The sequence below is a fragment of the Portunus trituberculatus genome, chromosome 15 (assembly GCF_017591435.1).
Source record: "Portunus trituberculatus isolate SZX2019 chromosome 15, ASM1759143v1, whole genome shotgun sequence".
Lineage (NCBI taxonomy): Eukaryota > Metazoa > Arthropoda > Malacostraca > Decapoda > Portunidae > Portunus > Portunus trituberculatus.
This window is the reverse complement of record NC_059269.1, coordinates 65,180-92,679: the sequence shown is the minus strand read 5'-3', so window position 1 is coordinate 92,679 and position 27,500 is coordinate 65,180. Positions and strand designations below refer to the sequence as shown.

Genomic DNA, 27,500 nt, shown 5'->3' with positions numbered 1-27,500 from the left:
GTGTGTGTGTGTTTTACGTAATAGGGAAATCTGCCAAGGGCAACAAAATATTAGTAAAAAAAAAAGGCCGACTGTACTGCTGATTCCCTAAAAGAATTTAAAGAAATAGCCAAAAGCCAAGAACAAATACCTTGACACCTCCCTCTTAAAACAAGTTAATTCGTAGGAAGATGGAAATACGGAAGCAGGAAAGGAGTTCCAGAGTTTACCAGTGAAATGTACGAGTTATAGAGAAAACTGGTTAACTTTTATATTAGAGGATTGAACAGAATAGGGATAACAGGAAGAAGAAAGCCTTGTGCAGCGAGGCCACAGGAGGTCAATGTAGCAGTTAGCATGAAAATAGCGATAAATGATAGAAATAGATACGTACAACATTTTGTCAGTCATAGGAGGGGAGTTCATAAGATGAAAAGCTTTTGATTTCACCCTATCTTATAAAACTGTGAGCGGAACCCCCCCACTCCCAAACATGAGAAGAGTACTCCATACATGCGCGGATAAGGCCCTTGTACAGAGTTAGTAGTTGTGAGGATGAGAAAACAAAAAATGGCGAATACGCCTCAGAATGCCTAATTTCATAGAAGCTGTTTCAGCAAGAGATGGAATGTGAAGTTTCAAGTTTAGATTATAAGTAAAGGATAGACCGAGGATCATATTCAATGTAGAAGAGGGAAACAGTTGAGTGTCATTGAAGAGCTAGAGGATAGGTGTCTGGAAGGTTATATCGAGTTAACAGATGGAGGAATTTGGTTTTTGAGGCATTGAACACTTGGTTTTCTCTGCCCCAATCAGAAATCTTAGAAAAATCATAAGCCAGGCGTTCTGTGGTTTCCCTGCGTAATCTGTTGACTTTCTGAAGGGTTGCTCGTTCCTGAAAAGACGTGGAAAAGTGTAGCGTGGAAATGGATAAGACAAGAAGTTTGGTTAAGAAGGCTATTTATGATTAGTAGAAAGAAAGTGGATGATAGGACAGAACCCTGAGAAACACCACTATTAATGAATTTAGGAGAAAAACAGTGGCCATCTACCACAGCAGCAATAGAACGGTCGAAAGGAAACTTGAGCTTAAGTTGCAGATAGAAGAAGAAAAACTTTTGATATGTCTAATGCTACAGTAAAAGTTTCACCGACATCTCTAAAAGAGGATGACCAAAACTCAGTAAGGAACGCCAGAAGATCACCAGTAGAGCGATCTTGACGGAAGATTGTGAAGTGACAGATGTTTAAGAATCTTCCTATTTATGATTGATTCAAAAACTTAAGAAATACAAGAGCTTAAAGCTATAGGGCGGTAGTTTGAGGGATTGGAAGAGACACCCTTTTTTTGGAACAGGCTGAATGTAGGCAAAGAAGGAAAGGGCAGCGAGGGCATGGAGAACATCATTACGAAGAACTTTAATAATATTATTGTAAGTATGAATTTGTCAGAGAGAGGAGAGAAAGGAACAATCACATAATCATCCAAGGTAGAGTTGTTGGGAAAGGTTTGAGAGAAGAGTTCAGCTTTAGAGATAGAAGAGATGGCAGTGTTGCCACCAGGATAAAATAAAGGAGGGAAAAATTAAGAAGTATAATTAATGGAGGTGTTTTTGCCAAAATGCCAGAAGTCACGATAGGAATTTCAAATTAATAGATTTTGACATTCTTTTTTATATATGAAAGGGTATTTGGCAAGTTGAAAAACAGACTTGGCATGATTCCGGGCAGAAATAGAAAGTGCATGAGATTCAGGAGATGGAAGGCTCAAGTAACTTTAGTGAGCAACCTCTCCATCATGTATAGCACGAGAACAGGTTGTGTTAAACCAAGGTTTAGAAGGTTTAGGTTGAGAAAAAGAATGAGGAATGTACGCCTCCATGCCAGACACTATCACTTCTGTTATGCATTCAGCACAAAGAGATGGGTCTCTGACACGGAAACAGTAATAATTCCAAAGAAAATCAACATAATATCTCCTCAGGTCCCACCAACTGGCAGAGGCAAGGCACCAAAGGCACCTCAGGTTTGGGGAATCTTGTGGAGGGATTGGAGAATTAGGGCAAGATACAGAGATGAGATTGTGATGGGAGGAGCCCAACGAAAAAGGTAGGGTGACAGCATAAGCAGAAGAATTAGATGTAAGGAAGAGAACAAGAATGTTGTGCGTATCTCCAAGTCGGTCAGCAATAAAAGTAGGGTGTTGCACCAGTTGTTATAGGTCATGGAGGATAGCAAAGTTAAAGGCTAGTTCACCAGGATGGTCAGTGAAGGGAGAGGAAAAACCAAAGTTGGTGGTGAACATTAAAATTATCATTCTTAATTTTGAATTTTATATGAAAAGTGTGTGTGTGTGTGTGTGTGTGTGTGTGTGTGTGTGTGTGTGTGTCTGTGTATTCACCTAGTTGTATTCACCTAGTTGTAATTTTACAGGGCCTGGGTATCATACTCGTGTGGCCCTGTCTCCATATCTACACACATCCAACTTTCCTTTAAAACTATGCACACTCCTCGCTGACACCACCTCCTCACTCAAACCATTCCACACCTCCACACATCTTTGTGGGAAACTATATTTCTTCACATCCTTTTCCTTGGCTATCTTTTTACTATGCGATCTCGTAGTTCTATTTAAGTTTTCCTCTCTCAACATCATTTGCTCATTATCCACTTCATCCAGTCCGTTCAACAGTTTATAAACCTGTATTAAATCTCCTCTTTCTCTTCTTTGTTCCAAGGTAAGCAAATTCATTTCTTTTAATCTCTCCTCATAGGTCATTTCTGCCAATTCCGGAACCATTTTTGTTGCCATTCTCTGCAATCTCTCCAACTTCCTTATATGCTTCTTTTTATAAGGGGACCAAACCACTCCAGCATATTCCAATCTTGGTCTAATTACCGTACTAATTAATTTCTTCATCATATCTTTATCCATATAATGGAAGGCTAATCCAATATTTTTATCAAATTATACGTTTCTCCAAACATCTTATCAATATGAGCCTCAAACTGCCCATGGTCTTGTATTATCACTCCCAAATCCTTTTCCTTTTCCACCTTTTTCAACACTACTTCTTCACCCATCTTATATGACCCTCTTGGCCGTCTTCCACTCTTCCCATCTCCATCACATGACTTTTGCTCAGATTAAATTCCATTTGCCACCTCTTGCTCCACTCCCAAATCTTATCCAGATCTGCCTGTAAAATTTCACAATCTTCTTCACTCTTCACACACCTACACAACTTCGCATCATCCGCAAACAAATTAATATAACTGTTTACTCCCTCTGGCATGTCATTAATATATACAAGGAAAAGTATTGGTGCCAGCACTGAGCCTTGTGGGACTCCACTCTCCACCACCAACCAGTCCGACTTTGCATCCCTTATTACCGTTCTCATCTCCCTCCATCTCAAGTAGTTTTCCATCCACTTTAACACTTTTCCTTTCAGTCCTCCATAAATCTCTAATTTCCATAACAGTCTCATGTGAGGTACCTTGTCAAAAGCTTTCTTTAAATCCAAATATACACAGTCCATCCATCCTCTCTCTCTTGTATTTTGTCAACCACTCTTGAATAAAAGCTCAGTAGATTTGTTACACATGACCTCCCTTTCCTAAAGCCAAATTGATGATCCGATAATAACTTATGATCCTCCAGGAACCGTATCCAATATTTCTTTATCACCCTCTCACAAATCTTACCGACCACACTTGTTAGAGACACAGGTCTATAGTTAAGAGGCTCTTCCTTACTGCCTCCCTTATAAATGGGCACCACTTCAGCTCTTTTCCACTCTACTGGTACTTCCCTGTTTCTAATGAGCACCTTATAATATCATATAATGGATCAATCAATTCTTCTCTACACTCCTTCAATAATTTTCCTGAAACTTCATCTGGTCCCATCGCTTTATCATCTTTAAGTTCCTCCAACATTTTATATAACTCCTTTTAGGTATCTTAATGTCATCCATGTGCACATTTCCTTGTACATTCTGAGGCTTTACAAACATTGTTTCTTCAGTAAATACTTGCTGAAACCTATTATTTAGCAATTCCGCTATATTCTTAGGGTCATCTACTATCCCTTGCTCTCCTTTTAATCTTTCAATGGACTCTCTCTTTTAAGTTTACCATTTATGAACCTGTAAAACAATTTTGGATGTTCCTTACTCTTGTCTACAATATCTTTTCAAATTTTCTTTCTTCCTCCTCCTTACCCTCACATACTCATTTCTCGCCACTCTATAATTCTCCTTATTTAGTATATTCCTGCTCTTTTCCATCTTTTCCAAGCCACATCTCTCTTTTCCTTAGCCTTAACACAAGTTGCATTAAACCAATCCTTTCTTCCTTCCTCTCTCGGTTTATACTTTGGTACAAATTTCATAACTCCTTCTTTATAATATTTCATAAAAATCTCATATTTTTTTGCACTTCTCTGATTTGTAACATCTCCCAATCTAATTTTCTGAAATAATTTTTCAAACTTTCTGTGTCCATCTTTCTATAATTCAATCTACCACTCCTGTATGTCTCGTCTTTCCTTCGCTGTGTTGTTGCTATCTGCATTTCCATAACCACATGATCACTCTTTCCCAAAGGACATTTGTATTGTATATCTCCACATAGGTACACTTCTCTTGTTAACACCAAATCCAGTCTAGCCGGTTCATCATCTCCTCTATATCTAGTATTTTCCTTCACCCTCTGTTCCATCATATTTTCCATCATTAGATTAAGAAATCTCTCTCCCATGCTTCCTCTCCAACACCACTTACTAGATTTTCCCAATCCACCTCCTTACAATTAAAATCTCCTACTAGTATCACCTTTCTTTTCCAGATAATACACTTTCCAAACTCTGTAAAGTATCCTTGATCATATTGTCGTATTCCTTAATGTCCAAGAATTTGTTTTAGGAGGTACATAGGTCACCATGATTATTAATTCTTTTCCATCACTTTTTATCCTTATGCTTATCACTTCTGCATTGTTCTTCCCATACCAAACCTTATCCACATTTATTTCTTTCTTCGTCATAATCATAACTCCTCCTCCACCTTTACTCTCTCTATCCTTTCTCCATATATTATATTTATTATCCAAATTTATCTTTGTTTTTTCATGCAATTTTGTCTCAGTCAAACACACTATATCAGGCTTCTCCACCATCATATAGTCTTGCAATTCCAATCTACTTGACAGTATCCCATCTATATTAGTATACATTACGGTCCACCCACTGCTCCCTCTAGGGGTTCCTCCGCATTCCTTCTTTCCACATACCACTTTCTGACTCTCTCTCCTATAACTCTCCAAAAAAACTTTTCTCTTTCCTCCTCAGACCGCTCATCATTTTTCCTTCTCGCCTCTTCCACCAATTCCTTATATCTTCTCCTCTCTTCCTCATTTCTATTCTTTCTCACAAACACCTCTTTACAACCTTCTATCTCTCTTAACTTTGATGTTCTATATAGGACATCCTCCGCAGATTGTTGTGACTTCAGTACTACTTTAATCGGTCTGCTCACTCCCTCCTTATACGGACCCAGTCTATGGATCTCTTCCACTTCTTCTTGTAGGTCTTTTTTCATCATCATTTAGATTTTTGAACAGATCTCTTACCGTTTTCAATTCTTCCTTAATTCTCTTAGGCTTATATGTTATATTTTGTTCTTTCATCCCAAATATTAACACACTCTTCTTCTTTTCTGCTATTTCCTTATCAATGTTTCCTTATTCTTCATTACATTAACCAGTTCCTTGGACCTTTCTTTTTTGTCTTCCTTCAACTGATCTTTAATTATTTCTTGTAATCCAACCATCTCTGCTTCCCTCGACTCAGTCCATTGTGTTTTCTTCAGTTCCCATTCCCTTTCAAACCTTTCATTCTGCTCACTAATCATTTCCTTAAAGTCATCTTTCTCCTTTACTACTCTATCCATTTTCTCCTCCAACCGTCTCTTGTATTTTTCAACCTCCATTTTCCTCCAGTCTCTTAACTCTTTCCTTCAAAGCCTTGCGGAATTCTCTATCCTGCTCCTCCTCACTCCTCTGAACTTTTAATTCCTTCACCAACTCCTCAAATCTCTTCTCCAACATTACCAATCTACCTTGCATTGTTGCCCCTGTTGAAGATGGACTCATGCTTTGACTGGCCACTTTCGGCTTTGCTCCCTGGGCCTCATCGGCATATTTTGAATTTGGTAATTTATTTCTTACCGGTCTATCCATTTTTTCTACTCTTCCTGGGAGCATGTGGGTGTGTAGTCACTGGGGGCCAGGCCTGGTAGCTACGTGTGTGGTGGGATGCGTTGGCGGCTGCTATGGCTGGCCTTTGTGTGGTTCCCGCTCTGTCGTTTGGAGTGTGGAGGTTCTCACACCTCCGATCACTCCCATGTGTGTGTGTGTGTGTGTGTGTGTGTGTGTGTGTTCACTGTTTGTTTTTCACTGTTTGATCTGCTGCAGTCTCTGACGAGACAGCCAGACGTTACCCTACGGAACGAGCTCAGAGCTCATTATTTGATCTTGGGATAGGTCTGAGACCAGGCACACACACACCGGGAAAACAAGGTCACAGCTCCTCGATTTACATGTACCTACTCACTGCTAGGTGAACACACGTGAAAGGAGACACACCCAAATATCTCCAGGCCAATCAACCGGTCGTCTCTTTTGAAGCCACTCTAACCACTGAGCTACTGAGTGTGTGTGTGTGTGTGTGTGTGTGTGTGTGTTACTCATGTAGTTTTGTAAAGAGAAGACTTTTCTTTAGACGACAGGCTGTCACTGTCCCTTTGAGTTGTGAGATACAAAAACGTTCAACATCACATCTAGCTTTAATGGAAAGTTCACAGCACCCCTGAACTCTTGCTATTAGATCTCACTGAGAGTAATTTATCTTTCTAGGTGACTCTACCTTCTCCTGTGTGTGTGTGTGTGTGTGTGATTTCTCACCCCGCCCCCGTGCCATTTGTTTTTGTGTTTTGTGTGTGTGTGTGTGTGTGATTTGTGTGTGTGTGTGTGTGTGTGTGTGTGTGTGTGTGTGTGTGTGTGTGTCTCATGCACTGTGTGTGTGTGTGTGTGTGTGTGTGTGTGTGTGTGTGTGTGTGTGTGCAGCTTGTGTGTGTGTGTGTGTCCAGTGTGTGTGTGTCTGTGTGTGTGTGTGTGTGTGTGTGTGTGTGTGTGTGTGTGTGTGTGTATTTACCTAGTTGTATTTACCTAGTTGTAGTTTTACAGGGCCTGGGCTTTATGCTCGTGTGGTCCCGTCTCCATATCTACACTTATCCAATTTTTCTTTAAAACTATGTACACTCTTTGCTGATACCACTTCCTCACTCAAACTGTTCCAAGTCTCAACACATCTTTGCGGAAACTAAATTTTTAACATCTCTCAGACATCTTCCTTCCTTAGTTTCTTACTATGCGATCTTGTGCTTCTAAAGTCATATTCTTCTCTCAGGATCAGTTTCTCATTATCCACTTCATCCATTCCGTTAATCAATTTATAAACTTGTATCAGATCCCTCTCTCTTCTCTGCTCCAAGGTTGGTAGATCCATTGCCTTTAGTCTCTCCTCATATGCCATCCCTTTAAATTCTGGAACCATTCTTGTAGCCATTTTTGTAGTCTCTCTAATTTTCTTATGTGTTTCTTTTTGGGGAGTCCACACAACTCCTGCATATTCCAATCTAGGTCTTATTTTAGTACTTATCAATTTCTTCATCATTTCCTTGTCCATATAGTGAAATGCTACTCCAATATTCCTTAGCAAATTATACGTCTCTCTGAAAATTCTATCAATATGGCTTACCGGTTGATTATTTTCTTCCATTGTCACTCCCAAGTCCTTTTCCTTTTTACTTTTTCTAGTTCTACTCCATCTCCCATCTTATAGATTCCCACTGGTCGTCTTTCACTTTTTCCCATTTCCATGACATGGCTTTTGTCCACATTGAATTCCATCTCCCATTTTTGCTCCATTTCCAGATCTTGTTTAAGTCTTCCTGTAGTATTTCACAATCCTCTTTTGTTTAATGACTCTGCACAGTTTCGCATCGTCCGCAAACAGATTTATGTAGCTGTTCACTCCCTCTGGCATGTCATTTATATATACGAGAAAAAGTATTGGTGCCAATACTGACCCCTGTGGCACTCCGCTGTCTACTGTTCTCCACTTGGACTTCATATCTTTAACTATCGTCCTTATTTCTCTCCCCCTTAAGTAATTCTTCATCCATCTCAATGTGCTTCCTTTTAAGCCACCCTTCTCCTCTAACTTCCATAGTAATCTTTCATGTGGCACTTTATCAAAGCCTTTTTAAATCTAAATAAATACAGTCAACTCCATCCTCTCTCTCTTGTACTTTATCAACTATTCTAGAGTAGAAACTCAATAAATTTGTCACACATGACCGACCTTTTCTAAAACCAAATTGGCTATTTGATAATATTTTGTTGTCTTCAAGAAACTAAATCCATTGCTTCTTTATTACTTTTCACACATCTTGCATATTACACTAGTTAGTGATACCGGTCTGTAATTTAAAGGTTCTTCCTTCCTTCCGCTCTCTTATATATGGGAACCACCTCAGCTCTTTTCCTCTCCACTGGCACTGTTCCATTTTCTATTGAGCATTTTATGATGTTGTATATTGGACTTGCTAGTTCTTCCCTACATTCTTTCAGTATTCTGCCTGAGACTTCATCCGGTCCCATTGCCTTTTCCTCATCTAATTCCGTCATCAACTTTTTATTTCAAGCTTGGTTACTTTAATCTCTTTCATATAGACAGTCTCTATTACCCTGTGGTCTTTCAAATTTGGATTCCTTAGTAAAGACCTCATGAAATTTACTATTTAACAGTTCTGCCATACTTTTGGGTCTTCCACCATTCCGTTCTCTCCTTTTAACCTTTCTATTGTTTCTTTTTGTCTTATTTTTCCATTTATGAATCTGTAGAACAATTTTGGTTGTTCCTTACATTTTTCGACAATGTCCTTTTCATAGTTCCTTTTTCTTCCTTTCTCACCTTAGCATATTCATTTCTTGCTGTTTTGAAGTTTTCCTTATTTTCTGGATTTCTGTTTCTTCTCCACCTTTTCCATGCTCCATCTCGTTTCTCCTTTGCCCTAGCACATCTTGCATTAAACCAATCTTTCTTTCCTTCTTCTTTAGGTCTATATTTCGGACATATTCCTGACCCCAGTTTTGTATATTTCCAAAAATAAGTTATATTTCTCTTGAACCGTTAATGAGTTTTCCATCTCCTCCCAGTTTACGTTTTAAAATAGTTCTTGAGATTCTCAATATCAGCCTTTCTGTAATTTAATCGGTCTCCTTTGTTTGATTCATCTCTATCTTCCTTTCCTTCTTCTATATCCATTTCTAATATTACATGGTCACTCTTTCCCAATGGGCACTTGTATCTTATATCATCGTTAATTGGTATATCCCTTGTAAAAACTAGGTCTAATCTTGCCGGCTCATCGTTTCCTATGAATCTTGTGTTTTCCTTTACTCTCTGGACCATCAAATTATCTATCATTAGGTTCACTTTCATAATTTTTCCAGTCCACCTCCTTACAGTTAAAATCTCCTACCAATATCACTTTTCTCCTTTCCTTAATGATTCTTGTAAGACTCCTTATTGTGTCATCTATCATGTCTCTATATTCTTGGTTAGTCCATGAGTTTGTTTTGGTGGCACATATGTTCCAATGATTGTTAACTCCTTTTTATTAATATGCATCTTAACATACAGTATTTCTGATTTTCCTTCCCCAAACTCCACTTGATTTACCACTATCTCCTTCCTTAACATCATCATGACTCCTCCTCCTCCTTTACCCACTCTGTCTCTCCTCCATATATTATACCTTTTATCTATGTCTATTTTTATTGCCTCATTTAACTTTGTTTCCACCAGGCATACAATATCTGGTTCTTCTTTCTTTATGTAATCTCTTAATTCTAATTTACTAGATAAAATCCCATCTATGTTTGTATACATCATTTTTAATCTCTTGTTCTTATCATTTTTAGTTAAACTTGCTCCAGTTTTTCTCTTCCTTCTCTTTTATATACCATTTCCTTATCCTGTCTCCTATAATTCTCCAAAAAAAAATGCCTTCTTCTCCTCCTCTGACCTTTCATTATTTTTTCATCTTGCTTCTGCCACCAGTTCGTTGTGTCTCTTCCTTTCCTCCTCGTTTCTCTCTCTCTCTCTCTCTCTCTCTCTCTCTCTCTCTCTCTCTCTCTCTCTCTCTCTCTCTCTCTCTCTCTCTCTCTCTCTCTCTCTCTCTCTCTCTCTCTCTCTCTCTCTCTATCTATATATATATATATATATATATATATATATATATATATATATATATATATATATATATATATATATATATATATATATATATATATATATATATATATATATATATATATATATATATATATATATATATATATATATATATATATATATATATATATATATATATATATATATATATATATATATATATATATATATATATATATATATATATATATATATATATATATATATATATATATATATATATATATATATATATCTTTGCAACCTTCTGTTTCTCTGAGTTTTGTTTTTCTATATAGTATTTGTGTGTGTGTGTGTGTGTGTGTGTGTGTGTGTGTGTGTGTGTGTGTGTGTGTGTTTTCCATCCTGGCCTATTGCATCTGTAGGTAACTACAGTGGTGCAGGCAGTTTTATTTATAGTGGTACCCATATTAGGGTATCTTTGGTGTAATCACCTAGAACCTTGGTAGCATTGTGATATGCAGATTAATTTAAACCATTCGACAGTATCAAGGCGATAAGTGGTGGGATTCGAATCTACGCTTGGATGTGTGTGTGCCTGATCCCATGTTCACAATCTTAACCACTATGCCACCGCTTCCCTATCGTGTGTGTGAGTTTGTCGAGGAGGGGGGTGAGTGTGGATCCCCTAACCTGGAGTACAATTCCTGGCTTGAATACTGTAACACAGCATCTTTTCTTGAATAACTATATAACAATGTTATGAAGCTTGAGTGCCAAGCTGCCATGGAGGTGAGCCAGATGTTTTATCCTTGGCGCTGTCCATCATCCTCTTCTCTCTGAGCTGGTCATACACACACACACAGCCAATGGTCACACTGTTATTGATATGCTCTAATAGAAATGATTCTCATGGGAGGGAGGCAAACAAATGTGGAGACCATTGAGACACCAGTGACCACAGTGACACCATCAGGTATATACTGTATACTGTGAAGCTGCCGCCTTGCTCACTGCACACCATTACTCACAGGAGGGCCGCAAGAATGGCAGAAAGAAAGAGAGAGAGAGAGAGAGAGAGAGAGAGAGAGAGAGAGAGTGTGTGTGTGTGTGTGGATGGATTAGAAATAGAAAGCGTGTGTACCTGCGTTCTTTCGTGCATGTGTTAGTAAGGTTTTTAGCCGCAATGGTTAGTGTGAGTGCGGGGAGAGTAGCAGGCTGGCTGACAGATGATGACAGATGATGATGCAGGCCTGTTACGTACTACACGCACCACTAACACGAACACCTCAAGCTGAGGCTGCTCCAACGCAACGCTCATCCCTCACAGCTAATACACCCACAACTCATCCAAGCTTTTCCAACGCTCTCCACGCTGCAAAGGGGTCGCCGCTGACACACGGCACCGCTACAATGTATGGCAGTGTTGAACACAGGTAAGGCAGGGCACTACAACTTACGGTGGTGAGGCTGGCTAGCACCTGGGGTGTCACGTTTGGGCTCTGCCAGGCCTTCTGCAGCAGGCTGGCAGAGAGCGAGGCGCCGCTCGCCAACAGCAGGTTGACGGTGCGTGCACGGTCGTTGGTGACAGCCAATTTGAGGACTGAGTGGCCACCCCAAGACTCTAAGGGGACCCCCTTGCACAAGAGGTGGGACACCTCCTGCACGTGGTCCCCGCGACTGACTGTTGATAGCAGCTCCTCGTACAGCTGGTCGGGGGACGCGCCGCCCTGCCGAAGAGAGAGAAGGGAAGCCCAGATGGTGAATGCATTGCAGGGACAGGCATACATATATTGTACATATATGTAATACAATATGATAGAGTAACATGTTATTGTAGTGGTGGCTGGCGCAGTGTTCAGAGTATTCCGTGACAACTAGAGTATTAATTACTGGCAGTGGCGACTTATTCCAGTGTGTGTGTGTGTGTGTGTGTGTGTGTGTGTGTGTGTGTGTGTGTGTGTGTGTGTGTGTGTGTGTGTGTGTGTGTGTGTGTGTGTAGACAGACAGTGTGACAGAGAGAGAGAGAGTGTGTGTGTGTGTGTGTGTGTGAGAGTGTGAGAGAGAGAGAGAGAGAGAGAGAGAGAGAGAGAGAGAGAGAGAGAGAGAGAGAGAGAGAGAGATAGCGCCTTCTCCGTTTTTATCATGTGTGTGTTGGGGCGGGGTGGAATAGGAGTGGGTGCCTTTCCCTTCATTGGTGTGTGTGTGTGTGTGTGTGTGTGTGTGTGTGTGTGGCTGCCTAGTATAACAACTATGTTCAATATGGTGTTTATGTCTGGAGTTTGTCCACTCCTACGCTGATGATACCACCCTACATCTTTCCAAGTTCTTTCAGAGACGTCCAACCCTTCAGGAATTCAACAGATCACGCGGGGACGCCACGGAACGCCTGACTTCCGATCTTTCTAAGATTTCCGATTGGGGCAGAGAAAATTTAGTAGTGTTCAATGCCTCAAAAACTCAATTCCTCCATCTATCAACTCAACACAACCTTCCAGACAACTATCTCTTCTTCAATGACACTCAACTGTCTCCCTCTTCCACACTGAATATCCTCGGTCTGTCCTTTGCTCATAATCTTAACTGGAAACTTCACATCTCATCTCTCGCTAAAACAGCTTCTATGAAGTTAGGTCTTCTGAGGCGTCCCCGACAGTTTTTCTCGCCCCTCCAACTGCTTACTCTGTATAGGGGCCTTATCTGTCCCTGTATGGAGTACTCTTCGCATGTTTGGGGGGGTTCCAGTCACACAGCTTTGCTTGGTAGGGTGGAATCGAAAGCTCTTTGTCTCATCAACTTCGCTCCTCTCACTAACTGTCTTCAGTCTCTTTCTTACCGCCGAAATGTTGCATCTCTTTTTATCTTTTATCGCTATTTTCATGGTAACTGTTCTACTGATCTTGCTAACTGCATGCCTCCCCTTCTCCTGCGGCCTCGCTGCAAAAGGCTTTCTTCATCCTCTCATCCCTATTCTGTCCAACTCCCTAATGCAAGAGTTAACCAGTACTCTCAATCATTCATCCCTTTCACTGGTAAACTCTGGAACTCCCTCCCTGCATCTGTATTTCCGAATTCCTACAACTTGTCCTCTTTTAAGAGGAAGATATCGAGGCATTTGCTCCCCTAATTCTGGCTGACGGTTTTGGCACTTTTTGCACTTTTTAGAGAGCCAGCACTCAAGTGAGCCTTTTTTAATTTTTTTTTTTTTTTTTTTGCCCTTGGCTGGCCCTCTTCCCTACGTAAAAAAAAAAGAAAATGAGTAAGAGCCAAAATACATACTGTATTTAAAGAGGTAACAGATCAGACCCAAACAATTATAGAGGCATAAATGTCATTAATTCTATTACTAAATTACATATGATTCTGTGCCACAGACTGGGTCATTGGTTCATCTCGTTTCGCGAGCAGGTTGGAGCACAGAGCCGGCGTGGCTGCACCGGACATATCGCCACGTTCCGCCTTCTCACGGACATGGCTCGCCGGAAAGAAAAAGACAAAATTGTTTGTTACATTCGTGGATCTCAGTAAGGATTACCAAGGGATAAATTGTGTATCATATTACGGCGGTTAGGTTGTGGCATGGTGATGGTAGCAGCTCTGGTAGCGATGTACATCACTACAGAGTCAGCCATTGGCGGTGCCGTTATGACAACCACACGTGGGGGTGAGGCAGAGATGGATGGATAGATGGATTTTGGGTAAGGCGCCGCAACATCTACGGTCATCTGGCGCCGCTACAATATCCGCCACCCCACAGGGATCACCTGAAGATCCGCCACCCCAGATTGTCTCACCTGAAGATCCACCACCCCAGACTCTCTCACTTTTAAGATCAGCCTTTTTTTTCATACACATTCAGGTGTAACAAAGAGTAAAAAAATTTTTATAAATCAGGAAATTAAAGTCATTTATTGAAACATGAACTCATTAAAAAACTTAGTGGATATAAAAAATGCAGAAAAAAGTTTACTTCATTAAAATAATAATAATAACAATAATAATAATAATATTAATAATAATAATAATAATAATAGTTATTATTATTATAATAATAATATCAATAATAGTAATAATAATATAATAGTAGTATAGTAGTAGTAGTAGTAGTAGTAGTAGTAGTAGTAGTAGTAGTAGTAGTAGTAGTAGTAGTAGTAGTAGTAGTACCAGCAGTAGTAATAGTAATAACAATAATGATAATTGTAATAATAATAATAATAATAATAATAATAATAATAATAATAACAATAATAATAATAATAATAATAATAATGATAATAACAATAATAATAATAAAATAATAGTAATGATAGTAATCATGATAATAACAATAATGATAATAATAAAAATAATAATAATGATGCTAACAATAATAGTAATAATAATGTTAATAGTAGTAGTAGTAGTAGTAGTAGTAGTAGTAGTAGTAGTAGTAGTAGTAGTAATAACAATAATGATAATAATAATAATAATAATAATAATAATATTATTATTATTATTATTATTATTATTATTATTATTAGCATCATTGGATCACCTGAAGATCCGCCACCCCAGATTCTCACCTGAAGATCCGCCACCCCAGATTATCTCACCTGAAGATCCGCTACCCCGAGTGCGGCTGGGGTGGCGGATCTTCAGGTGATCCCTAAAAAAACAATTAAAAACTTAAATCAAAACTATCTAAAAATACAATTAAAGTAAATAAAACATTAAAATACACATAATAAAATATAATTCACAGTTTGGGGAGAAGGGCAGCTTCCCCCAAGTACCTAAAAACATCATGGCCAGGGGACAGGCATGCTGGTCCAAGGAGTGAGATAACGGACACAGCTATCTCTACCGCGACACCGGTAGAGGTAGCGGTGTTGTAAATCAATAAAACTAGGGCACTCGACCAGGAGGTGACGCACGGTGAGCGCCACCAGGCAGTCATCACAGTAGGGTTGAGGGTCCCTGGTCAACAAATATCTTTGTGTAAGATACGTGTGACCGATTCTCAGCCACGCTAATACAATCTATTTACGGCGGTCGCGAATATGGGTGTATGTCCAGTCAGAGAGAATGGAAGTGGTGATATCTCTCATTTTCGCGGTGGCAATCCCGTTTGCCACCTCCTTTGTCATCTTGCAACAATAGCCAGACGAATGTACTGGAATACATCTTTAAACGGGACAGGGGCAGGGGATGGAGCGCGACACGATATACTCTTTTCGTGAGCAGATATAGCCACTACAAAGCTGATAAAACCAATGGGTGAAGGGAAATAATAGAGGAGAGAGCAGTAAGAGCACTGCGAGTCACTAAAAATTGTAAAAGAAGAAACCGGGAGAGTGAAAATTATCTGTAAAGCAAGAACTAAGGCACACAGCTCTGCAGTAAAAACAGATGCCACTGAAGGAATGCTACCAGACCGGTAGAAAGAGGGAAAAACCACACTAAACCCAACACCTGCATCAGACTTGGAACCATCAGTTAAAACAGGGATGTCATAAGAATGAGTAGAAGTGTGTTCTAAAAACCGTGTGTGGGACATAACTGGCAGGAAATCCTTCTTGTCATCCATGGCAGAAACGCATAATGAGACAGCGGGAAGCTGCCAATAACTAACTAGTGAGAGTCAGAAAGAGTAGACAGGAGTGGGGGCGATAGATAAGTCCGTCAGGAGATTGGCAGCTCGAAGGCCAAAGGGAGACTAGGTCGAGTGACATACGCCTGAGAACGCGAGTCCCCCAATATTGACACACAAGGGACAGAATCAGGAAGACGATGGGTGCAAAACCAACACCGGAGCATCGAAGACTGGCGCTGGAGTTCGAGCAGCCAGAAACCAGCATCCACTAGTAAGCTAGGAATTGAAGATGTCCGAAATACACCCGTAGCCAAGCGGACCCCAGCATGATGCACGGAGTCAAGCACGCGTAGCCGTGCATCCGTTGCAGATGAGTAGATCTCACAACCGTATTCCAGCTAAGGAAATATAAGTGAACGATGAAGAAGCAATAGGGTGTCCCTGTTCAGGCCCCAAGAGGTGTGACTTAAAACTCGAAGAAGGGATAATGCCTTCCTACAAGATACCTTAAGATAACGGAAATGGGGAAGCCAGGTGAGACGGTTGTCAAACACATGGCCAAGATATCGAGTCACCTTCACACATGAGAGGCATTTATTGGCGAGGTATAAATGAGGATCTGCATGGCTACGGTCTTCGAAGTGGAGAAACGAAAACGTGTAACTGGACACCCTATTGATTGCCAGTTGGAGCTTGCGCTCAATCAGTGACATCCTATCAGCAGCTAAAGAAATACATAAATCATCAACATATAAGGAGCTGTGAACGCCATCTGGGAGAATATCTATAGCACCATTTATGGCGACTGCGAATAGTGTAACAGTAAGAATACTTCCCTGTGGGACACCATCATTTAGAGCACTAGCCTCGGAGAGAACACTCCCCACTCGAATCTCTAAAAGACGTCTAGATAAAAACTGCTGAATAAAAATAGGATGGTGGCCACGGAGGCCAAAATCAAACAAGGAACGTAAAATACCATGGCACCAAGCTGTGTTGTAGGCCTACTCCAGGTCAAAAAATACGGTTACCTGGTGGTGGTGACTAGCGAAGGCATCACAAATAGAGGACTCGAGGGATAAAAGAGCATCGGAAACAATACTGTACCGATGACAAGTACTTCCCCCCTCTCCAAGTACCACATGAGTCTTACATTAACCATCTTTTCAACACTTTACAAAATGTAGGATGTCAAAGATATAAGACGGTAGTTCGTAGCCTGAAGATTATCTTTCCCAGGCTTAGGAAATGGGAGAACCACTGGCACAGCCCAAGAAGATGGAAAATCACCGGTATGCCAAATCATATTATAAAGATTTAATAAAAAGATAAAAGCACGGTCAGACATGTGACGCAAGAAGGCGTAAGGAATATCATCTGGACCAGGAGAAAAGTTATGACACTGGGAAAAAGTGGTCCGCAACTCGGAGACAGAGAAGGGGACATTATAAAGACTCCCCTCCAGTTGAAGAAAAGTTAGCCTAGCGTGCACCTGGCGCTGCCGGATCCTTCCTAGAAACACTGTCAAAGTGTTCTGCAAAGAGGTCGGCGACAGTCTTGGGATCTGCCACCTTTTGTCCAGCAGACAACAAGACTGGTGGGGAAGGCGCAGAATTCTTCCCAGTAACTCGGCAGACTTTGGTGAACACATCCGTAAGAGGGGTGCGAACATTAATGGAAGAGACATAGGCTTTCCAAGAGACTCTTTGTGCCTCCCTCAAAACGCGGCGAGCCCAAGCACGGCTGCTTCGAAAAGCATACCAAACACTGCGAGTCCCGACGATGTCGCCGAAGATGAGAGAAAGCCGCCCGTTTCTCTCTCACAGCGTTGGTGCATGCTGCATTCCACCAAGGAACGAGACGCTTAGTACAGTGACCGGACGTCCTAGGGATTGTCTGAAGTGCAGTGGAACGTAAAAAATCAATGAAATAATCAACGGTCTCAGAACAAGTATCAAAGTCAGCCAACGGACTGATAAAAGGGCTAAGTTCGGTGAATCATGGCCAATCTGCCTTATCTAAAACCCAACGTGGGGGGCGGGATTGTGTCTTAGATTCCTCAGATTCCATCAAAATTGGAAAGTGGTCACTGCCATATAAACTGGTAGGACCCGCCAATTAAAATCAAGGAAAGCATTAGATGTGCACGAGAAAGATCGAGAGCTGTAAAAGTCCCAGTTGGACTGTGAAAATGTATAACATCTCCAGAATTTAAAACTTCCAATCACTCATCCTCAATGAAAGAAGTGATTCATCCCAACAAGGGTGATGGCCGTTAAAATCTCCCAACAAGAGGAAAGGCGGAGTCAGCTCACACACTAGGCCATCAAGATCACCTCTTGAGACAGGAACCCGAGGAGGGAGATATAGACTGCAAATAGTGTAGGATCGTCCCAGAAGGACTTTGATAGCAACCACCTGAAGGGAAGAGTTAAGTTGCAATGGGACAACAGGTATATCCTGACGGACTAGGATAGCTGTGGCACCATGGTGGCTCTGTTCAGGGAAAGGAGTGCTATAAAAGGCACGATAGCCAGGGGGACTAGAATAAGAACTATCACCAAGCATAGTCTCTTATAGAGCGACACAGGCTGGAGAGAACTCCGACAGTACAGCTCGGAGTTCCCCCCACGAGGCGCAAAGGCCTCTACAGTTCCAATGTAGAAGATTGAAGATAACTATTAGGGTGCAGTGGACGGGCGATCCTTTTGAAGAAGGCGGGAAATAAAACACCTCACCCGAAGATTGATGGGACCGATATGAACACAGTCTGGGAGGGTGGAACCAAAGAGGGTGAGAAGGACCATGCTGGAAGAGTTCTTCATCTTAGTCACCTTTTGGACTGAGCTAGCACGCATAGCCAGTATTTCCTCCTCAGGAAATTCATAAAGATCCTGACTGTACACACAACCTTTACTACAATTATAGGTGGGATGGGCCTTTACGGTTTCAAACAAGCTGTCAGTAGGGCATGGGAGATGTTGCAACATCCTTGCCTACGTAATATCTTTAGCTCGCACGAGGACCCCCTTACCGTACTTCTCGAGATTTCCCTCAGGAATCGTTTTGAAAGAGGTACAAAGAGCCTCTTGGAAAGCTTATATATCTTCCATTAATGCCCGCACCCCTCTTATGGATGTCTTTAACAAAGTCCGCCGAATTGCTGGGAAGTATTCTGCTCCTCTCCCACCAGTTTTGTTGTCTGCTGGGCGAACGGTGACAGACCCTAAGACTGTCGCCGACCTCTTCGCCGAGCACTTTGCCAGTATTTCCCCGAAGGATCCTGCAGCCCCAGGCGCACGTCACCGCCAGAGAATGGAATCTCTCGGCATAAATTTTTCTTCCACTGAAGGGGAGTCCTATAATGTCCCCTTCTCTGCCTCCGAGTTGCGGACTGCTTTGTCCCAGTGTCATGAGTCATGACTCTTCTCCTGGTCCAGACGACATTTCTTATGCCTTTTTGCGTCACATGTCTGACCGTGCTTTCAACTTTTTATTAAATCTTTATAATATGATTTGGCATACCGGTGACTTTCCATCTTCTTGGGCTGTAGCAGTGGTTCTCCCATTTCCGAAGCCTTGGAAAGATAATCTTCAGGCTACGAACTACCGTCATATATCTTTGACATCCTGTATTTGTAAAGTGTTAGAAAAGATGGTAAATGTAAGACTCATGTGGTACTTGGAGAGGGAAGTACTTGTCATCGGTGCAGTACGGCTTCCGAAAGATGAGGTCTACTACTGATGCTCTTTTATCCCTTGAGTCTTCTATTTGTGAGGCCTTCGCTAATCACCACCATCAAGTAACAGTGTTTTTTGACCTGGAGAAGGCCTACGACACGGCTTGGTGTCATGGCATTTTACGTTCCTTGTTTAATTTGGGCCTTCGTGGCCACCTTCCTATTTTTATTCAGCAGTTTTTATCCAGACGTCTTTTACGGATTCGAGTTGGGAGCGTTCTCTCCGATGCTACTGCTCTAAATGATGGCATCCCACAGGGAAGTATTCTTAATGTTACATTATTCGCAGTCGCCATTAATGGTGTTATTGATACTCTTCCAGATGGCGTTCAAAGCTCCTTATATGTGGATGACTTGTGCATCTCTTTTGCTGCTGCTAGGATGTCACTGATTGAGCGAAAGCTCCAACTGGCAATCAATCGGGTGTCCAGTTGGGTCAACATAAATGGTTTTCGTTTCTCCACCTCAAAGACCGTGTCTATGCATTTTTGTCGTAATCGTGGCGTTCATCCAGATCCCGATTTATATTTAGCCAATAGACGCATCTCATGTGTGGAGGCCATTCAATATCTTGGCCTATTGTTTGACAACCGTCTTACTTGGGTTCCCCATTTCCGTTCTCTTAAAGCGTCTTGCAGAACGGCACTATCCTTTCTTCTGGTTTTAAGTCACACCTCTTGGGGTGCGGACAGGGATACTTTGCTGCTTCTGTATCGTACACTTATACTTCCAAAGCTGGAATACGGCTGTGAGATCTAATCATCCGCAACGGATGCACGGCTACGCGTGTTTAACTCCGTGCATCATGCTGGGATCCGCTTGGCTACTGGTGCATTTCGGACATCTCCAATACCTAGTCTATTAGTGGATGCTGGATTCTGGCCGCTCGACTTTCGGCGCCAGTCTTCGATGCTCCGGTGTTGGTTTCCCACCCACTGTCTTCCTGATTCTGTCCCTTGTCTGTCAATATTGCGGGACTCTCGTTCGCAGGTGTATGTCACTCGACCTGGTCTCCCTCAACCTTTTTGCCATCGATTTGCAAATCTCATGGCGGATTTATCTATCGACCCCACTCCTGTGTAGTCTGGTTATTGGCAGGTTCCTGTTATCTCATTATGCTCTCCTGCCATGGATGTTAAGAAGGATTTTCTGCCAGCTCTGTCCCACACACGGTTTTTAGAACACTTTTTTATCCATTCTAATGATATTCCTGTTTTTACTGATGATTCCAAATCCGACGCAGGCGTTGGATTTAGTGTGGTTTTCCCCTCTTTTTATCGGTGTGACAGCCTTCCTTCAGTGGCATCCGTCTTTACTGCGGAGCTGTCTGCCATAGTCCTAGCTTTACAAATAATTTTTACTCTCCCGGTTTCGTCTTTTACAATTTTTAGTGCCTGTCGCAGTGCTCTTACTTCTCTCTCTTGCACTATATCCTTTAACCCTTTGGTTTTATCAGCCCTGGAGTGGCTATATCTTCTTACCCAACGAGGATATCGTGTTGGGTTCTGTTGGGTCCCTGGTCATGTAGGTGTTCCCGGGAATGAACACGCAGATCGTTTTTTTTTTTTTTTTTTACATTACAAGGGCACTGGCCAAGGGAAAACAAAGTGTTGGAAAAAAAAATCCCGCTGGTTGCCAGGCCCTGTTAAGAGGAAAGTAGGAGAAAGAGAAAACAAAAAATCTAAAAGGAGGGTCCAGTTAACGTAAGAGGTGTCTTGACACTCCTCTTTGAAAGAGTTTAAGTCATAGGCAGGTGGAAATACAGACACAGGTAGAGAGTTCCAGAGTTTACCAGTGTAGGGAATGAAGGAGTGAAGATACTGGTTAACTCTTGCATTAGGAAGATGGACAGAATAGGGATGAGAAGAAGTAGAGAGTCTTGTGCAGCGAGGCCGCAGGAGGGGGAAGGCAAGCAGTTAGCAAGTTCAGAAGAGCAGACAGCATGAAAACAGCGGTAGAAGACAGATAAAGATGCAACATTGCGGCGGTGACTTAAAGAATCAAGACAGTCAGTTAGAGGAGAAGAGTTGATAAGACGAAAAGCTTTAGATTCCACCTTGTTTAGTAAAGCTGTGTGTGGATCCCCCAGACATGAGAGCCATACTCCATACACGGGCGGATAAGGCCCTGTACAGAGCAAGCAGCTGGGAGGGAGAGAAAATGGACGAAGACGCCACAGGACACCTAACTTCTTGGAAGCTGATTTAGCAAGAGTAGAGATGTGAAATTTCCAGTTTAGATTTTTAGTGAAGGATAGACCGAGTGTGTTTAATGTAGAGGAGAGGGAAGTTGAGTGTTATTGAAGAAGAGAGGATAGTTGTCTGGAAGGTTATGTCGAGTAGATAGTTGTAGAAATTGAGTTTTTGAGGCATTGAACAAAACCAGGTTTTCTCTGCCCCAATCAGAAACAAGTGAAAGATCAGAAGTTAGGCGTCCTATAGCATCTCGCCTTGAGTCATTTAATTGTTGTTGGGTTGGGCGTCTGTTGAACGCTGTTGAATAATGCAAGGTGGTATCATCAGCATAGGAGTGGATAGGGCATTGAGTCAGATTTAGGAGATCATTGATGAATAATAGAAAGAGAGTGGGTGATAGGACAGAACCCTGTGGAACACCACTGTTGATAGTTTTAGGGAAGAACAGTGACCGTCTACTACAGCAGCAATAGAACGATCGGAAAGGAAACTGGAGATGAAGGTACAGAGAGAAGGATAGAATCCGTAGGAGGGTAGTTTAGAAATTAAAGATTTGTGCCAGACTCTATCGAAGGCTTTCGATATGTCAAGGCCGACAGCAAAGGTTTCACCGAAGTCCCTAAAAGAGGATGACCAAGATTCAGTTAGGAAAGTAAGAAGATCACCAGTAGATCTGCCTTTACGGAAACCATACTGGCAATCAGAGAGAAGGTTGTGAGCTGATAGATGCCTCATTATCTTCCTATTAAGGATAGACTCAAAGGCTTTAGAAAGGCAGGAAATCAAAGCTATAGGGCGGTAGTTAGAAGGATTGGAGTGGTCACCTTTTTTAGGGACAGGTTGAATGTGAGCAAACTTCCAGCAAGAAGGATAAATAGAAGTAGAGAGACACAGATGAAAGAGTTTGACCAGGCAGTGAGCGAGTTCGGAAGCACAGTTTTTGAGAACAACAGGAGGGACTCCATCCGGACCGTAAGCCTTCCGAGAATCAAGGCCAGAGAGGGCCAGGAAAACGTCTTTATAAAGAATTTTAATTTTAGGGATGAAGTAGTCAGAGGGTGGAGGAGTAGGAGGAATATGCCCAGAATCATCCAAAGTTGAGTTGGTAGCAAAGGTTTGAGCGAAGAGTTCAGCTTTAGAAAAAGAAGAGACAGCTGTAGAGCCATCTGGATGAAGTAAAGGAGGGAAAGACGAAGAAGTAAAGTTGTTAGAGATATTATTGGCTAGATGCCAGAAATCTCGAGAGGAGTTAGAATTGGAAAGACTTTGACATTTTCTATTGATGAAAGAGTTTTTAGTAAGTTGGAGAATAGATTTGGCATGAAAACAATAATCATCCCAAGGGAAATCAGAATAGTACTGCCTTAGTTCCTCCCACTTAGCAGAGTTAAAATGCCAGAAGCACCTCCGCTTAGGCGGGTCCTGAGGCTGCACTGGAGTGATAGAACAGGTAGCGGAAATTAGATTGTGGTCGGAGGAGCCCAACGGAGAGGAAAGTTTAACAGAGTAAGCAGAAGGGTTGGAGGTTAGGAAAAGATCAAGAATGTTGGGCGTGTCTCCAAGGCGGTCAGGAATACGGGTAGGGAACTGCACTAGCTGCTCTAGGTCATGAAGTTGAAGGTTTGTTCACCAGGTTGGTCAGTGAAAGAAGATGAAAGCCAAAGCTGGTGGTGAACATTGAAATCCCCTAAAATGGAGATCTCAGCAAAAGGAAAGTGAGATAAGATGTGCTCCACCTTGGAAGTCAAATAGTCAAAGAATTTTACATAGTCAGAGGAATTAGGTGAGAGGTATACAGCACAGATGAATTTAGTTAGAGAGTGACATTGAAGTCTTAGCCAGATGGTAGAAAATTCTGAAGATTCAAGATTGTGGGCACGAGAGCAAGTGGTGTCGTTACGCACGTATGCGCAACATCCAGCTTTGGATTGAAAATGAGGATAGAGCAAGTAGGAGGGAACAGAAAAGGGGCTGCTGTCAGTAGTCACAGACAACTGTGTTTCGGTTAGGAAGAGAAGATGAGGTTTAGTAGAGGAGAGGTGGTGTTCCTCTCCTTACACAAAGGTACCTCCTGACCAGGGACCCTCAACCTTACTGTGATAACTGCCTGGTGCCGCTTACGGTGCAGCACCTACTAGTGGAGTTCCCGAGTTTGACCGACTTAAGACACCGATACCTCTACCGCTGTCGCGGTAGAGATAGCGGTGTCTATTATATCTCAAAGGTCCTTGGACCAGAGTGCCTGGCCCAAGGCCATGACGTTTTTAGATTTTTGGGAAAGGCTGGCCTTCTCCCAAAGCTGTAAATTTTATTTTATTTTACTCTATGTATTTTAATGTTTTATTTAGGTTTATAGTGTTTTTAGTTTTTACATTCTTAATTGTATTGTTTTTAATGACTTTAATTAGTTTATATATATATATATATATATATATATATATATATATATATATATATATATATATATATATATATATATATATACACACGTTTGTTGAAATTAGTTTATTGTAGCGGCGCCATATGACCGTCGTTGTTGCGGCGCCATTAATTCAAAATCCATCCATCCATCCCTCAGGAATCATGCTGATCTCTTTGGCCAGGTGCGGGGAGGCATGGATGAAATTCCCACACCCATTTCCGTAGTACGCCAAAAACCAACGTGGAGGCGCGATCTGGCTGACTTCTGGAACTGAATTCTCTAGATAGTTGTCAAAAACATTTGGGATATAATCCATGTCACTGTCTGAAACATTACGTGATTGGAGAGGTTCAGTTTTAAAGCCAGAGCCGGCAAGGGGCAGAGATGCTACATGTTCAAAAGCCAAACGAGCTTCATCACATGACAGAAACGTCGCATAGCAGCGGTTAGATGGAAAGTCCTTATCATAAACAAGTCGGATGCGAAGAACCGTGCAATACGCCTTGAGAAGGGAGTGCAAGGCGTGATAAGAAAAATATGGATTAACATTTACCATCAAGAGGGAGTCAAATTCAGCAGAAATGCGGCCCTCAGAAGAACTTTCAGAACGGGAGACTGCTGTGGGGAGACCCTTGTGGAGGGGAATACTCCTCCTTACTCAGATCTGAAGTAGAAGTCTCGCAAGCCAGGTCAGTCACCTCACGAGAACCTGATAATTTTTTGTGTTTTCCCATAAGCAGACAGTAACACAAAACACGACAGAGTTGAGACCCCCTTCCCAAAGCCTAGACACCCAACCATCCAGCACAGGACGACCCCTCTTGGGTGATCCCTCCAGTGGGTGGCTCCGCTGGTCCACTGGCAGCTTATGTCTGGCCCCTCACTGGCGACCTTACTAGCATGGGTAGCCCTTTCCCCCTCGAAAGGGCAGAGCAGGGGCCTAAGCCCCCTCTAGCCTAGCTCGCCAGGTCACAGGGCACGACAAGGCGGTTCCCATCTGCGGGGCGTGACCAGGATCGTCTGTCTACCAACAGAGGAGCGTCTGTGTGTAAGTGGAAAGGTTCAGACTGAGTGGCATGTTGAGAATTGTCCCAGTAGGAGAGATATTAGGCAAGTGCAGGTTTAACCAGGGTTGAGGAACTTTTCAGTGGCAAGTACACGGAAGAGGTCGTTTCTAAAATTGTTCATGATGTTCTTAAATCACATCAGTAATGAGTAGGAGTGATTTTAGGTTTCTTTAATAGTATTAATGGAATTGATTTTTCCTTTGCTGAAGCAGTGGCTGTCTCAGAGTGTTGTTTGGATGCTAAATATTTGTAATTTGTAGTAATAGTCTGTTTTAATGTTTAGCTTTAAAGTAATTTTTGTCACTTTCGTTGACAGCATAATTACTTTTCTTTACTAAGAATAAAAATCCATAAAGGATGTTGTCCCGGTGTGTGGTGTGTGCCTGGTTTCAGGCCTATCCGAAGATCGGAAATAATGAGCTCTGAGCTCGTTACGTAGGGTAACGTCTGGCTGGCAGCAGATCAAACAGTGAAACACACTCACTCACACACACACACACACACACACACACACACACACATATATATATATATATATATATATATATATATATATATATATATATATATATATATATATATATATATACCGGCCCGGTAGTTCGGTGGTTAGAGCGCTGGCTTCACAAGCCAGATGACCGGAGTTCGATTCCCCGGCCGGGTGGAGATATTTGGGAGTGTCTCCTTTCACGTGTAGCCCCTGTTCACCTAGCAGTGAGTAGGTACGGGATGTAAATCGAGGAGTTGTGGTGTGTGGTGTGTGCCTGGTCTCAAGCCTATCCGAAGATCGGAAACAATGAGCTCTGAGCTCGTTCCGTAGGGTAACGTCTGGCTGTCTCGTCAGAGATTGCATCAGATCAAACAGTGAATCACACCAGTGATGTTAACTTTTCTAGCCCACATTGTCGTACCGAACCACCAGAATTATCGTATTTTGCCTAATATTATCGTACATCCAAAGAAAAAATAATATACACACATCGGAACTGCATTATACACTGTATTGAACATTTCATTAATTTTCATTAATTTTCATATGCAAATGACATACTACACATACAAAGGTTACACAAAGGTGTGTGTATATATATATATATATATATATATATATATATATATATATATATATATATATATATATATATATATATATATATATATATATATATATATATATATATATATATATATATATATATATATATATATATATATATATATATATTGTGATGGGCACCGTCTTAATCCCCTTTAATTTATTATATTATTATATGTGAAGCCTATGGCCACCCATCGCGGGCCCCTCGGACTGTTCTGTTGAGCAAACGGCCTGCCTCCCGCCCATGCTTCTCGTTGCGAGCGGGACTCAGTACAGAGGTAGCCTTCAGCGGAGATAGACACGCACTCTCGTCGGTCTGGCACAGTGTTAGGGAGATTCGTGTTGGTGGGCTTCTCTTGTTACTCGCTAGTCATTGGTCTGGGAGTTGTGCCCTCCTGTTGAGTAGCTGGCTTGTTACTCGGTAGACCGTGGCTGTGTAGGACAACGGGCTTGTTGTCCTAAGGAGTGTGGCCGGTTGGGTCTACATTTCCTGTCTTGCGTTCGCCCCCTCGTGGTGTGGCGACGCGGAGAGACACGTTACTGTCTCGTCCTGATTGTTTGTTTGTAGGTGGCCGTGGTCACCAGTGTGTTTGGTGGGCGGCTGTGCCCCACCATCTGTTGTGTAGTATCAGTAGTATACTGTGTATAGTAACCAGCCAGTCTTCAGCGGAGGTAGACACGTGCGCTCTTGGTTTCTGGCACAGGGTGGAGACACGTCTTGTTACTCACTAGTCATTGGTCTGGGAGTTGTGCCCTCCTGTTGAGTAGTTGGCTTGCTACTGTGTAGACCGTGGCTGTGTAGGACAACGGGCTTGTTGTTCTGAGGAAAGTGTAGCCGGTTGAGGCTACATTTCCTGTTGTGCGTTCGTCCACTCGGGTGTGGCGACGCGGAGGGACGCGTTATTGTTTCGTCCCGTTGTTGCTGTTGGTGGCTGTGCTCACCAGTGTGTTTTGTTGGGTGGCTGTGTGCCCCCACCATCTTTTGTATAATTTCAGTAGTAAACTGTATTGTAGTGGTAGTAGCCACGCACACCATTGAAGGCTGAGAGGCTTCATGTCGGCCAGTAGTGCGTAATTGTCGTCCACCAGACATCTCTGCGACGAGTATATAGTGGGTGTC

The 27,500-nt window shown here is 42.0% G+C and overlaps 1 protein-coding gene across 1 annotated transcript in view; it reads right to left on the bottom strand.

Annotated features, from left to right (window-relative positions):
• LOC123503998 (ankyrin-2-like) overlaps window positions 1-27,500 on the bottom strand; it is a 70,039-nt gene that overhangs the window by 8,071 nt on the left and 34,468 nt on the right. The window contains 1 exon segment of the mRNA XM_045254199.1: window positions 11,746-12,015. Within this exon segment, the coding sequence (XP_045110134.1) occupies window positions 11,746-12,015 (270 nt within the window).